Source organism: Sciurus carolinensis, chromosome 1 (assembly GCF_902686445.1).
Source record: "Sciurus carolinensis chromosome 1, mSciCar1.2, whole genome shotgun sequence".
Classification (NCBI taxonomy): Eukaryota; Metazoa; Chordata; class Mammalia; order Rodentia; family Sciuridae; genus Sciurus; species Sciurus carolinensis.
Window position 1 is genome coordinate 46,828,336 of NC_062213.1, and position 15,743 is coordinate 46,844,078.

The 15,743-nt window shown below is 39.6% G+C and overlaps 1 protein-coding gene across 1 annotated transcript in view; it reads right to left on the reverse strand.

Annotated features, from left to right (window-relative positions):
- The window catches only part of Necab1 (N-terminal EF-hand calcium binding protein 1), a 161,881-nt gene extending 153,657 nt beyond the window's left edge, over positions 1–8,224 (reverse strand). The window contains exons 1-2 of the mRNA XM_047519916.1: positions 7,968–8,224; positions 1,006–1,030 (exon numbers count right to left, since the gene is read on the reverse strand). Of these exons, the coding sequence (XP_047375872.1) occupies positions 1,006–1,030; positions 7,968–8,066 (124 nt within the window). The 5' untranslated portion in view covers positions 8,067–8,224. The remainder of the gene's footprint in view (positions 1–1,005; positions 1,031–7,967) is intronic.
- Positions 8,225–15,743: the final 7,519 nt, after the last annotated feature.

Genomic DNA, 15,743 nt, shown 5'->3' on the forward strand with positions numbered 1-15,743 from the left:
TATTATATATGTATATATTTTTTATCCATTCAGCATTGCTTCTTAGATTAATGTATTTTCTTTTGTGTAAAAATATGCATAATGTCAAGTTTTTCTTGATCTGGCTGCTTAAGGACAAACTAGATAAGAACTTCCATCTTTAAACTGTCAGATCTGAACTCTGACTATAACTTTCTCCATTGAAAAATGGGATTTCAAGAAAGGAAAAGAAGACTTTGCATTACAAATTGTCAAGGAACTCTCATGAATAGCATACCTTCACTATAGTATGTATACTATAGCAGCAGAATAAATAGCTCTAATTTGGTATTCTATGAAACAAAATTTCTAGGAGAATAAAGGAATAAAAGATATGACTTGTGCCAGTTCATAATTGTTGGATTTTGTGCAGCTGTCACTAAATTGACAGATGAGTTTTTTTCTTTTGGTTTGTCCTCTATATTTCTCTGTCTCTAAAGATTATCACCCCCAGTGCATATGCTACATTGGGAGAGTGAATATGGGATGCATGGTATATGGTTTCCAGGCAACCACTTTGGGTGCAGTAGCACCCCTAAGATCACTATGAAGTTAAGTGTGGAAAGCGTCGACTTCAGTTTCAAATAGGTTTAGGTTCAAGACTCAGTTTTATATTTTAATAATACTGAGACATAATGCACACGACACAACCAGCCCACTGCTTGGCACACAGGAGACACTCGATGAACAGAAGCTGTTGTTGCTGTGAAATTATTTTTTTTCAAGCATTAAAGGGAAAAGCCAGAGCCCAATTATGACAGGGTTCCCTGCTTCGAAGGCATAAATTCCGCCTTCCTGTCAAATGTAAATTCCTCTGCCAACTTCTCATGAATATTTGGAACCATAAACTTGCCTAAAATTGGGACTAGCACAAGAAACTCACATTTATACATCAGTTTCTGGGGGTTTTCTCATTCTCTATTATTCTTTATAAGGCAGTCTAAAATATGAGATTAATAAATAGAAACCGTAGTATTTGGGTCTTACCATTTTTGTCTGCTCGCCTCAGTATCTGGAAAGAAAAGAAGAAAACTTTTATCACCTTTTTTGGTAAGTATTACAGTGAACATTTTACTCACATGTAATTCATATATTAAACAAAAAGAAATTCCAATTTTGGAGTAAATGTTTCTCAACTGAGATCTCTATAAAAAACAAAACCTGAAAATGACCCAAATGTCCATAAATAAGTGAATGGATAAACTGTGGTCTGTCCACACAATGGAATAATAGTTGGCTAAAAAAGAGAACCAGATATTGATACATGTAACTATTTGGATGGGTCTCAAAATAATTAGGCTTATTAGAAAGCCTACTCACAAAAGAATACCTATTGTATAAATTCATTTATATGAAACTATAAAAAATGCAAAGTTGAGACTGAAAGCATAATAAGGTTACTTACAAATGTCCAGGGTGGGCAGAATGGATTATAAAAGGGAAGGGGGAAATTTTGGGGGGATGATAAAGATAGTTATCACTTGATTATGGTAATGGTTTCAAAGATGTCAAAACTCATCAGATTTATACTTCATATACATAGACTTTAATGTAAATAAATCATATATCAATAAAACTGGGAATAAACAAAAAGAAAAATAATAAATCATGAGTAAAGAGGAACCCACATTTCTGTATTATGTCTTACTTTATTTGTATGCATTAACTATATTATCTGGGACTTATTTTAAACTGTTTTTGATGTACAGGAACTGTTTGTCCATCTGGTATTCATTACTCTGTGGTAATAATTTCTGATCTTTCCTCCAGTGTTGGCCTGCACTACCCAGGGCTGGTAAGCGTAGTTTGGCCTGGCAAACAAAGTTTCACATTCTCTGATCACAATGATTGCTGAGTCATGAGCACTCAGGGCCAGTGAATGACAGGCCATGGTTTTGCTTCAGTTGTTAAGAGAGAGATGCATTTTCCTTTCTGCTGACTTTGAACTTGGGAAGATAAAGGCAAGGAGCTGCTGTAGCCATTTTGTCACCATGTGAGCTGCAAGTTGAGTGGTATCTCCCAAAAACAAATATTGAAGTTATAACCTTCAGTACCTGTGACTGTGACCTTGTTCAGAGGGCCTTGGTAATCAAACCAAGATGAAGAATTACTGGATTGGAGTGTGTCCTAAATCCAATAATTGGTGAACTTATAAGGAGACACAGAGGCACAGAGATAGAGGGAAAATATGCCATCTGATGACAGAGATAGATATTGGAGTGGCGTAGCCTCAAAAACCATGAGAAAGTGCTGATGTTTAAGTCACCCTTGTGGCAGTTGTTATAGTACTCATTGGAAATCTATACAACGTGTAACTTGCAAATCACCAACAGACAAGAGAACAGTATTCAGATACTCAGAGAAATGATCCTGATGGCCCTTTCTGAGCCCCTCGTCAAGTCCCTTATGAGATGACCTCTGCTTTTCATCATAGGAGCTGGCAAATCACTATATTTTTAAATTTTAAGACATTTTGGATTTGGCTTGCTTTTATTTGTTTATTTGTTTGTTCGTTAGCTGCAATCAAATTAACCCTAACTCATATGTATACTGATAGCCGTCTGGATGATCTAATGTAGAGCTACATTATATGCAGTATTGACGAACGTGTCCCTCCACCATATTGCAAAGACAAACTTTAATCACTTGGAAAGCACCCTTGAGGACCTTTTTTTTTCCCCCTGAGTAATGTGTAGTTATAGGTAAACAATCAAAACATTTTTTTCTATTTTGATCAGTGTTTCTTGGTAGCCAGCTGAAAAAATGAACAGTAATTTTTATCCCCAAATTGTCTGTCTTACTGCTTTCTACACAGAAACATCCTTCTTTCATTTGTTTCATTTGTGAGGTATGGATAAATCTAACCACCACCACAGTGTGCTTAATTATAAAATACTAAGATTACTAAAAATCTCACCCATGAAACTTTCCCAGTGACAAACTAGTGTCACCTTGACCAATATGCATAAGACATTGGTCCTCCTTTTCATTAAATTGATTTAATTATTGCAGGAAGACTGTTTTCAGTAGTAAGAGCTATGCTTCAAGTAGAATGATACCCACATTCTTTCTACTCTACAGAGGTAATTGCTAGTGGGGCTTGGGGGATCTGTTCCTCCATCATGACAAGATTCTCCCTCTACTCTAAAACTAGAATGACCTAGCTGCATCAAGAGACAGGAAGCATATCTTATCCTTCACTTTTCATATACTCTAAGATTCTATTTCCAGTTCTATTGTGTCCTCAGGAGTTAGAAGAGACTAGAATAGAAATAACCACATACCAGAGTGTTGGTCCAGGACTTCCATCATTTCATTTCATAAAAAAACATTCTTAAATCACATTCAGCTTCTTAAAAAAATTAAGACAGCAGCTTGTGTTATTAAGATAGTTCTTGTAATTAAATATGAACAGAACTGTCTCTGCTGCAAATTTTGCCTCGGAGTCCACAAACTAATAAAAGCTGTAGTGCAGATGAGAATCAAGTTCATTATGTTATGCTGTCACAGTCATCTGGGTCAGCTAATCTAGTGACAGTTTGCTGTCACTAGAGGCATAGTAAATAAATTTAAATATTATGGTTAGGCTTAAAGTTTAAATACAAGTAATCCTGTGCTTTTGCTATACTTAAGAATTATCAAATAGACTAGTTACCTTAAAAGACATTCTCTGATGGACTTGATTGAAATTCCTTATTCCTCATCTTAAATTATTAAAGGTGGGTGTCAAAATTTAAATATTATCCTGAAGCATAAAAAATGGACAGAATCACCATTTACTGAACTAACATTTCCTAAGTGTCTCATAATGAGTTAACAGGTTAAAATTGAAAATGAAATGGGCTAGTCAGCTACCTGGTAAACTCCTGAGGAACTAGGATGTAGGCAAGGAGCAAGGCCTCACCCAGAACACCCAGTGCGCCCAGAAAGGAAGACCTAGGAGGTGAGTCATGGTATGTGGGCCTGAACATCCAGCAGGTAGTTTTGGTACCAGTCCACTAGTCACCCTGAGATAGGATGCAGGAAAGTGATTATGGAAATTGGATGGAGAAAAGGTAATTAGCATATAGGTTTTTATCTTACCAATTTTTGCCTAGGGTAGGCCCTGTGTGGGAAACAAGGCAAATTTCATCATTGCCTAGCCTAATTTTCCTCATCAATTAGGATAGATGATGTGATATTAACCACCATTCTGCCAACTGGACAATCTCACTTAAATAATCAATGATGCATGTGTGACTAGGTGAGCTGGATGTGTGGTTATATCAGAATTCTAAAAGCTCTGCTTTAACAGTCCTCCGTCCATCTCACCTCTAATACAAATGAGAATACACAGGGCTTCAGAAATTATTGCTACATAGTTTTTCCAAGTTCCTGACCAACCAAGCTCTGGGTCTTGAGTTCAGGATATACACTGGCATGCATATCTAGATGGGGAAGCAAGGGAAGGCAAAGAGTGAAGTTACCTCTCTCCTTCACAACCTCCAGCCTCACTCCTGCCTCATCATTGAAATGAGGAAGGGCCCCTTCCCTCCTAATATGATGTAAAAGGAGAACTGTTGGAAGAGGAAAGTGGCAGCAGGTGGGTGGAATTGCAACTAATTTCATTTGGACTTGTCTTGCTTTGGGGGATGTCTTACTTTTGCATGGCCGCAGAGTTGATTAATGTAATGAATCAAAAGAAGGTCCACATACTCCAGATCCTAGTATTCTAAATTCAAGTTTATTCTCTGTTATTTGGAATGCAGTGACCTGGGGAAAGATAGTACACTAAGGGAACTGTCACCCTCCTGGTCCTTCAGTGTTGCTGCACACTAGACCCGGATCAGCCCCTCTCCTGTGGCTGGCAGGCGTGCCCAAAGCAAGTGCACAGCCTTAGTATGCTGCCACACCTTGGTACCAGCACTGGATTTTCTAACCTCTTCAGAAAATTCATGATAAACTGATATTCAGTTCTGTGATTTTTTAGATTTACAAATTAGATTTACAAAGATACAGTTCCTTGCATTAATTTGTGGATTTAGTTACTGCTTCTTGTGTCTTCAATATGGAACACTGGAATTGACCATAGTATTTCAAATTTTCATAGTACATTATCTTTTTTTTTTTCTGTTTTCTAAACTGTGAACTCTTATTCCCTATTTACCTTGGGAATTAAGTATTAGACTCATTATTATTACTGATTTAGAGATAAGGAAAATGCAGTAAGAGTCAAGAGTTGAGCTAGGTGTCCTCCTGGTTTCCTCATCAAATGTCCATGTCTGGTTTTCAACCAGCTGGACATGTCTAGTCATGTCAGTCACAAAATTCTCAGCAGGAGTTTAAATCACTTATTAAAAGATTGAGTATTCTAATGATAATGGAATATAAACATTGGGAATCAGTTTTCCTCTAATTTGGAAATTAGTCTGTGTGATGCAGAAGGCCCCCATGATTTCATTTCTGTTCCCCTTTGGAATAGGTAATATCTATCTATCACTTATTTATTATGATCTGAATAGAATTTATAAAGCAATCTTTCTTAGCAGCACTACTAGAATATATTAAATCTAATCAAATAAAATGATATATTTATATTTCACATTTTATTTTGCTAAAAGCAACATGATCCAGAAATGAATAATTCAAAAAAAATCCCGAAATAACAAATCCTTTTTCATGTCACATATCTCACCAGAGTGTTAGATTTTTCACAAAATAACTCAGAGAAATGTGTAAACAAAATCTTTTCTATTCCAGACAAAATCCAATGGCGGTTATTTTGGGGTAGACTCTAGCATTTTACTGACAAACAAGCGTGTCAACACCTCTCGTGTGGAATCAGTTTTACATTTTTATTTCTTTAATTCTAGAAATACATATAAAAAGGCAAGGATGCCCTATTCTTAGATGACAAATTCCTTCAGGACTTGATGCTGTTTTATTTATAGACTCAGGAACAACTATGTGTATAAAATAATAAATGAGATTTTAATTTATTTTTTCTTTCTTTTTGTAAATTGCAGTTGAACACTTGAGCTGAGATTGGTGTGTATGTTTGGGAGGCTGAGTTCCCATTTACACAGTTTCAATTCATTCATCTCCACATTATTACCAGAATTTGTTAGCTGTTTTAAAGAAATATCATAAGGACACATCTGATATCCCTGGGGAGCAGAGGACAGATCAGGTTAGAACAGAGGCCCTACTTGCCCTCCAAATCATGGCAGCTTAGTTGTCAGCCTAAAACTGACATGACTTTCAGGGGTCCCAACTTTCTCTTGGCCCTGAGGATTTCCTTCTCAGGTGTGCTACCTTGCCTATCCCTTCTCCCATCTCAGTTCCTCAAGGGCTTTGTGGTCCTGAATAGTAGAACATAAGGGAATAGTATCAGCCGGTGAAACCATTAGCATCAATATCATGATCTTCTTGACTCAAGTCAAGCAGAGATACCGTGGAAGAATAAGGTCCTTAACAATCTGATAGAGTCAACAAGGAGGAGAGCAGACACTTATGTTTTGGTGTGAAGAAGATGGCTGGCCCAAAGTTCCTGGATCCTCATTTGGAGCTGTATGGTGACCAGAAGAGAAGGCTGCCCCACACAGTTGAATCCTCTGTCATGTGGCTTGAACAACTTTTAATTATTGATAAGAGTTTCTCTACCACATGAAAATATCCTAGCTCATCCATTCAAATAGAGTCAGGAGGGCTTCTTGCCCCTCCTTCCATTATCTTCATCATCTTGACCTCACCATTATGATACTAATAATTTGATTTCCTCATATTTTCATCTTTCTACAAATAAATGCATTCAGCCTCTGGCCCACCTCTGACTCACTTCAATTTTAATAAGAAATGATAGCTTGGAAAAGGGTAAGGGAAAGAGCACACCATATTCCTAGATGCCCTTTGCCTATTTTCTATCAAACAAGCAGCAGCTAGAATTGTCCCCACTGAGTCAGACACTACCTGGGGGAACAGCATGAATATGACAACTGAGGGGCAGGGAGAGCTTGGGAGCCCGGCAGGCAACTGAGGGATGGAAAGATCAGGAAACCCAAAGGCAGAGAAAAGAGCTGGGCAGCAGGGTGAAAAATAGAGAGAAAGAAAACAGCAGGAAGGAAAAGCACAGCAAAACTGAGAAACCAATAAGAACTAAAACTGCTATAAAGATAGAAATCCACAGCATGATGACAGAAAAAAATAACACGAGAAGAAAAGAAGGAATGATCATCATATCAGAGAAATGGAGAAAGGAAGTCAATCCCAAGCAAGAGACAGGATCAAAGGAAAAACAAATCAAAAGCTAGGACTGAAGATAATAATGGTAATCACAACTTGGAAAGGTGCAGGGAAGGGGAATGTATCAGGGAAGCAGGTGGGAATAGAAAGTGGCAGTTGGGGGGGGGCGGGGGGGAAAGAATGATCATGACAGAGATCTTGTCCACCGCTGGAAGATGAAAAACAAATGTATTCAAAGTAACTGTTTTCCAGGAGAGCTGCCAGAGGATCACCGGGGCCTCACAATCTCTAGCGCTTGCCTGGGTTGGTTTAGAGCACGAGCGAGGTTGCCTATCAGCAAATGGGGTACAGTAGAGTTGAAATAGGACCCCAAATCTGGTAGCTCTTTAAAACGTTCTATTCACCCCAAATGGAGACTGTTATATTTACAGTTCCGCCACTACAAACACCCAAGCTGTGGAGAAATCTAACTTTTGGAATTTCGTCAAGGGTTGTTAAATCCCAAACTGCGGGTCTGGGACAGACCCTTTTACATATTGCATAGCAGATCTTTCTACTGCATTTGCCTTGGGGGTTGATTGAGGATGGGGGGATAGGAGGTCATTTTTATCTACGTTCTAGGGGCAAAAAGTTGATCAACACCTGAGCCCTCCCGTCCCCCGCCATTCCCCGGGAAAGTGGCGTGAGGCTGGGCAAGCTCCCGCCTAACTCCTTCCATCTGTACTTACGTCGAGGAAGATCGACATGCCCTTGGACAGCTGCAGGGCAGAGCTGAGCTCTTCCGAGGAGTTGTTGGAGGACGGCGACGTCTCCCGGGAATCTTCCATTCTCGGGAGCCCTGACGCCCGCGGGCGGGACCAGGCTGGGCGGATGCTCCGACTCGGACAAGGGCGCGGCCGCAGATGCTTGCTCGCCGCCGGGCTCGGGATCCAAGTGAGTGCTCGCTCGCTCGCGCGCCTCCCTCCCTCCGCGCTCTCTGCGCTCGGTCTCCTCCTCCCTCTCTCCGGCCTCCTGGCTCCAAACGCTCACTCTCGCCGCCCCCTTCCCTCGCTGACGGCGCCTGGAACGGACTCCTCCCTGCACTTAGCAACGCGCGGCTCCCCTAGCCGGGAGAGGGCTCTGCCCCACATGGCCTCAGCCACCTGCCAGAGATAACCCTAAGGGCCCCTGCCCACCGCACGACAGCCTCACATAAAGGCAGGAAGGATGTTGTCCCGATAGAGAGACACACCAGAGGGATAGATGGAAGGGTGTTTGTCCTGAGCAGGCAAAACACGAAGACGCCCCTAGACTCACTGCAACTTGAAAACCATGAGCCCAGAGAGATTCAAAGACACTGTGCCTACTTTCATTTTTGTCCAAGCAGGGTTGTGTTCCTTGCCCTCTCCAAAGGCAGGTGGGGTACTGGATACCACGAGGAAGATGACCAGTTTCATGTAGGGATCTACCGATAGCGTTTTTGCATCTACTAGGTCTAAGTTCCAATTTAATTACTTGGTTGTCTTGCAATCTAGCAAGTTACTAAATCTTTAAGCCTCCATTTTCCTTATCAGTAAAATGGCCACCGTAATCTACTTACCTTAAAGAGCTCTGAGACTTGGATGTGGCAGTGCTATCAGATCTATAGTGATATCACCCAGGACACAGGATAAGGAGATAGTGGTTCTGAGGCCCTGCCCTGCACTTGCAAAGATCCTGAGATCTTTCTTATTCACCTCACTCAACTTCCAATCCTGCTATGTTTTTCAGTGCTTGCAAATAATGAACTCAGTTGTTCTTAACTCTGGCTATATGCTGGAATCCGCTTGGGTGTGTGTCAACTTTACAATGTAGCTACAAATTCATTGCCACTCTTCTTATAAAGAATGGGCCTCCTTTCTTCTTTGAATGTGAAAGATTGTGCCTCTGAGGATAGGTGCTAAAAAAGGTCTTACAATTCCTCTTCTTGAGGGAGTGCAATATTTGCTTCTGGAGTCCTGAACTTCCCTGTACAAAGTTTGGCTACATTAAGCCCACACAGCTATGTGAAGAAACATAAATAGGCACCTTGGTGGCAGATTTGACTGAGCAGTGTCTTTGCATTATCCCAGCCTAAGTAGCAGAAATGTCAATAAAGAAGTGTCCAGATGATCCCAACCCTGAGCTCTTTGAGACATCCTTAGCAATTTGGGATGTCCCAGCTAAGACCTGATACATCACAGACATAAAGATGGACCCCAAGACAATCAGCATTATGCTCTGTCAGATATTTTGACCCACACAGTTTGGGAACATAATAAAACATTTACTGACTTACACAAAGACGTCTTTGGGTTTGCTTTCTAACAATAGATGATAAAAATAAGGAGTTAGAAACCCCCATAAAGTCCTGGGGATATAGTTCAGTTGGTAGGGGGCTTGCCTAGCATGTACACCCTGGATTCAATTCCCAGCCCCACCCCCACACACAAACATCCTATAAAATTAAAACAAAGGCAAATTTGATGTCTGTGCTTCACCCTAGATTCATATTCAAGTAGCAAGTAGAGGTTCCTTTTCATAATCTTTTTAAAGCACTCCAGGTGATTCTAATATGCAACCAGGATTAAGAACCATTAAACCTGAATATACTATACATGTACTAGAGAAAAAAAAAAGAGTAAAATGTCAGAAGATAGGCAGAGACTGTAGGATGAAGTCCTGTGAAGTCCAAAGATAGGACTATGGACTTAATCAGGTAGAGTTAGAGATATTAGCTTCAATCAGGGGAGATAGTAATTGAAGCTGTGCTTTAAGGAATATTAATTTCAGATCCTTGTGTGTTTTGCTACATTAAGTGCAAATTTCCTTAGCTGAACAGTTAGAATAGACCCTTCCCTTTCATAACTGCTCATCAAAAGATAATTTAAAAATCATTTAAAAAGTCTGGCCTACCCATCAAATGGACACTGGTCATTCAAATTACTGAGGAGGAGGAGGAGGGGTTCTGACCCTGAAAATTAAGTTTGCTGAGTTTGCAAAAATAGCACATTATTTGTTCTTGCTATTGTCTGGAAGACTAAAGAGATTTTTTGGCAACAAGTGCATTTAAGCCTGGCCCCTCTAAGCTGTGTGGATCCATCAGTCCTCAAATTCAACCCTGTAAGTGGTAATATTTTTATGCCAATCCCATGGTAACAAGAACAGGTAATGAAGAAGACTTTCCCTGACTATAAATGAAGAACGGGAGAATAATCAGTAGTCATCATTCAGAACTGGGGAACTATTTGTAATACTTCAGGAAAGATGTTTCTTTTACTGACAGAGCATGACATTTTCTGTACCTGTGGCTTTGCTTATTTTCCCTAATGGTCTATCAAGAGGAAATGTAAATTATTAAACAGCCAACTAGTCATTATTTATTTTTATGATTTCTGTGTGAACTCCATGATGCTATAGCTGGCTTCCCTTTATAATGGAAATGTAATGTTCATGGAAGGCTCCACTAGAAATGGATGACAATTAGATTCCCATTCACAGCCAAATTCAATAGGTTCTACAAAGTGGTAACCAAACATATTTTTAGTTTTCTTTTTATCTAGACAGTGTGCATTTTTGAAAACTGTTTTCACACATCATTTTCCTGAAACACAGATGCTGTACTGCTGTGCATAGTATCAGTTACAAATGGGAGACAGCAGACTTGGGAGAGGAAATGCATCTTCTTAGCAACTTCTCTATAGCAAAGTCAGAGGGGAGGGAAAGAAGGATGGAGGGAGGGAGGCAATTATAGACTGTAATTCTCAAGCTTCCTATGCTAAGACTTTGATGTAAAGGTATTTCTAAATTTTCAGGAGATGATGGCCATTGGGAATGTATTATATTTCAATCCATCTCTACCTCATGGAAGAACTATTATCTAAACCATTTCAGACCACCAGGAACCTGTCTTATTTACATTTTAAATTCTAAGGAGGGTTATCCTTTTGAGCAATGATTCAGAATTCTTTTTGTCAGTTTAATAAAAATTTCCATTTATTGGGCAACCTAGGATATAAACCCTTTTCCTCTCTGGGGGACTGTTCCGAGGTATGTGTCCTGACTAAGGGCAGGACCACTCCCCCACCAATTCTGAGGAAAGGAAGATGATCTCTCTCCCAGTCTCCCAGCAGCTAGAGTACAGACTGAGATTTAGACTCAGCCAATAGGATGCTTTACTCAAGACTTCAAATCTGTATAAAGGGACAGGAAGGGAAGTATCTTAATGACAGTGGGCACACACAGGTGAGTGTCAAATGGCCACAATACTCATGGAGCCCACAGACAACTTAACCAAATTGATAAAGGAACTTTCTGATTTCAGTAGCCCTGTGCTTCAAGCAATCCTTCCCATACTTCCTGAGAACTGCTAACCTTCCACAACTTTTTCTTCTTATTCACCTTAGTCAGTTAGTTTTGGAAGTTCTGAATAGTTGAACTCTGACTGATAAATTCAGCCTAAATTCCTCTTGCTATGGTGGGCCATGTGTTAAGTCATGGGTTAAAAATGAATTAAAAAGTAATTGTTTTCAGATATTTGTTAAGAGCCTGCTTACTTCAAGGCAATGGACAGGTATAGCTGGAGAAATGATGAAAAACTCTGGTCCTTTCCTCGGCAGAACACACACAACTTAAAGAGACACAGTTTTAATGGATAATGTTAATGCAGTGAGATAAGAATAACAGATTAGGTTTGCATTAAGGGCTGGAGGAAGGATAGAGGAGGGAACTTCTCCCCATTAGTGCCATTTTGCACTTCTCAGGCTGAAATATGAATCTATGGTCACCAGCCTATGCACAGTTAATGTAACTGTAGATGGCCAATTTACTAATGTAACTGTAGATGGCAAAATTAGGACTCAGGAGTGGTAAATGTCCCGGGCCAAAATTATTAACTAATAATGGTTATTACTTATGAGCTATTTTATGCTGAGGATAAAATTTTCCATTATGCCACTGTGTGAGAAAAATAACATGCACAACTATTGGCTTACTTAACTTAGAATTCTTCCATCTTGAAAGAGCAGAGTCCTAAGTACCCAGTATCCTCCCCCTGTGTTGCTACAGTTAGTGTACCCCTCCTCATCTTTCTCATGGAGAAGTTTTCTCATCTGAAAAATAATAATGAGGTATTGTGTGAAAAGGACTTATCAAACACCAGGCATTGCTCCACCAACTTAGTCCTGGTCAACCCCTCCAGCATCACTGCTTTGCAACCATGGAGTGAAGACCAGAGACATCCCATGAGTTGTGCAGAGCAGTGTCTGCCCAGAGGGGTTCAGTCAACAGTGGTTTTCACTATTACTATGATATCACTTTTATGGCCCTGGACCCCATCTGTTGCTCCCTCCTTCTTGAAAACCTTAGATTAGCTTTCTAATCATGTCTTTCTTCTTCTTCTCAGCCTTCTTCATGGAATCTTTGAATTTGTCTAGCCTTCTAAATGCTGTTCTCTTCACTGAGTTCCTGGTGCACCTTTTCCCCTCTCTGACTCCCATTCTTACACTCTCTTTCTCTCCCCCATATGCTAATATTATCCAATTTCATAATTTCCATACGTCTGTAGGCTGGTGACTAGATTCATATTTCAGCCCGACTGGTACACATCTCCTTATGGATGTTTCTTAGACATTTCAAATTGAGCATATCTAAAAATAAATTCACTTTCTCCTAATTATCCTATGTTCCATATTTTGTTGACAAATGTCACCCTTCACCAATTCATCCAAAAGAGAAGCCCAGGAATAATCTTAGACTCCTCCCCTCACTTCCCTCACCCTGCCTTTACCCTATCATCACCCACATCCAATCAGTTGCAAGGGTTATCTTTGGAATCCACCCTCTCCTCTCCATCTCTACTGCCACCATATGAGAGACCAAAACCTGTCATCTCTCTCCAGGAGCAGTGCCCCAGCCGCCTGCCTTGTTTCCCTGTCACCAATCTGGCCTCCAAATCCGTGCTTCACACTTTCCACAGAGTGAGTTTTTTTAAATGCACATCTAAGCATAGCATACACCTGCTTAAAATCTCCCTAGAGCCTGCAAAATAAAATCACCTTTACTGCGTAATCTCTTGCCATTCTTTCCCTGCCTTCTCCCAGCCTCAATATTCTGGTCACACAGAATTACTGGAGTGGAATGGAGTAGTAAAGCAGGCAAATTATAATATCCAAAAGGCTTGGGCTCAAATCCCAGCTAGCTTTTTGTTATCTTTGGATAATACCAAGCCATGTCATTTCACCTCTATTGTTTTCAACTCTCAAATAAAAATAAGAATGGCATCTACTGCAAGGGATTTAAATGAGGATTTAGTTAAATAATGTATATAGGATGCTTAGCATGGTACCTTGCAAAAAAAATAATGGCACAGAAATGTACTATTTATCATTACATGCAGATCCCAAATATGTATTGCTCCCCCGTTCCTGGGCTCTTTCCTTCCTCATTATCTGCCCAGAATACATGTCTGTCTTAATCAACCTGCCCATCAATTAGTTGGGTTTTAAGGAATAGCTGAGACACCATTTCCTCTCCAGAAGAACCTCCCACCTCATCACTCCCATCAATCTCCAGAGTCTGATTCATTTTCCCTCTTTCCTGTTTCCATAACACTCTCTGCATACCCCTTTCATGTCCCTTATCACATCTAAAATAAGTCAGATTTTAGTAACCTCTCTGCCTGCCTGCACTCTAAGATGCTAGAGAGTAGGAATTGTATTTTTCATCTCTATCTCGTGCCTGGTAAATTGCTAAACATATGGTAGATGCTCAATAAAGGTGGAATGAACAAACAAAAGAAGATTACATAAATTGTGTCCTTAATGTAGACATCAGGGTAAAAGGATATATGTTACTGCTTCCTTATTAATGTCCAATTCCATGAGTTGATGATAAATGATACAGAGACAAAGCAGAGAGAGGGGTCTTAAAATCTAGAGGAAGATTTATAAGCATGGAGTGCTAGTGTTGGGTTACCTACTGGTATACTAAGGGTGAAATTAGAGACCAAACACAGCAAGGCACCCCATCTCCTGAAAAGAAAAAAAGGCTCAACTTTGATGAACCTAGCTGCCATTTCATAATCAGAAAGTGTGGGAAATAGCTATGGTAATTTTAATACGTGTTTTTTGTTTTTGTTTTTGTTTTTGTTTTTGTTTTAATTCAGGATTGTAGGAAGGTGACAGAGGAGACCTGGCAACTCCGCAGAAAAGCCCTGTGATTCCTACCCAGGTCCTAAAGTCAGGCCTCATTTATTTCTGAGTTGGCCTTTTCATGCAAATGGGGACATTTGGAATATCATAATAAATTCCTGGTGATTTGTCACTAAACCTTGGAGAACCAGATGTAGAGACTGTAGCAGGGAGATTAGGGTGCCAAATCCAGCTTTACTAGTTACCAGCCATGGAGTCATGAGTAATTCACTTTATCTGCATAAACCTCAATATTCTCACCTCTAATGATCATATAATAATAGTTACTTCATAAGATTTTTATGGGATTAATGGAAATGGACACAAACTTGGCAGTGAGAGCTTTGTGGGAAGACCCTGTCTCTTTTGTTCATTACTATGTGTCCCACTCTTGGTGAGTTCTTGAATAAATCAGCAACCAGTGCACAGTAGGGTCACATGTGTAGGACAGTGTGAACTTTACCAACTTCAAAGGGGTGCAAAGAGAGACAGATGCTCTGTAAAATGAACACTGTGAACCTGCCCACTTCTCACCTGGGCTAAAACTGTCACAGCAATAGGATGTTTCATTGCCTGCAATCTTAGAGAGGGTGAATGGTCCCTAGTTTCACCCAGTTTAGCATTTTCCCCTGTTGGTTGCTATTTTTTATATGACAAAGCATTTTGGTAATGCATTTATTATTTCCCTTTAGAAATGAAAATGAGCTTCTAATCAGGGAAATATAGAAGAACAGACTAACCACTTAACAATGTTCTTAAAACAACCTCCAACCCCAAAGCTAAAATATGTTAACTAGATAGGAGGTGAGCCAAGGTTATTTGAAACAATTTTTCAAAAGTGATTTTTAAACTAAACTTATTAAACTACTTTAATATTGCAGAAAAATAGAAACCATATTCTAATCATGCAACTATTCTTATAGACATTTCAAAACCCACAACATAAGCCTGTTATAATATCTTTTATAAAGAAAATTAGTCCTTTTGGATCATAGTACACCCTTGAGGTAAGTAGATTCAATCCTATGTAAGTACCATATAAAATACACCATTTTATTTATGTCTTAGGGAAAGTTTTCAAAAGAGTCTAATTTACAAAACCAATTTACAGACTTAATTATACTTAGGAAAGTTCTCAGAGCTTAACAACAGCAGAGACTTCCTCCTTCCAATTTCCTCCCCAACTTCAAATTTGTCTGCTAGGAAAAAAAAAATGTAAAGGGAAGGTTCTGATTTTTAAATTGGCAATAACAATCATTTTTAAAAGAAACAAAAAACTAAGAAGGGTTTCTGGAATTGTTCCTTATGGAAAACTGT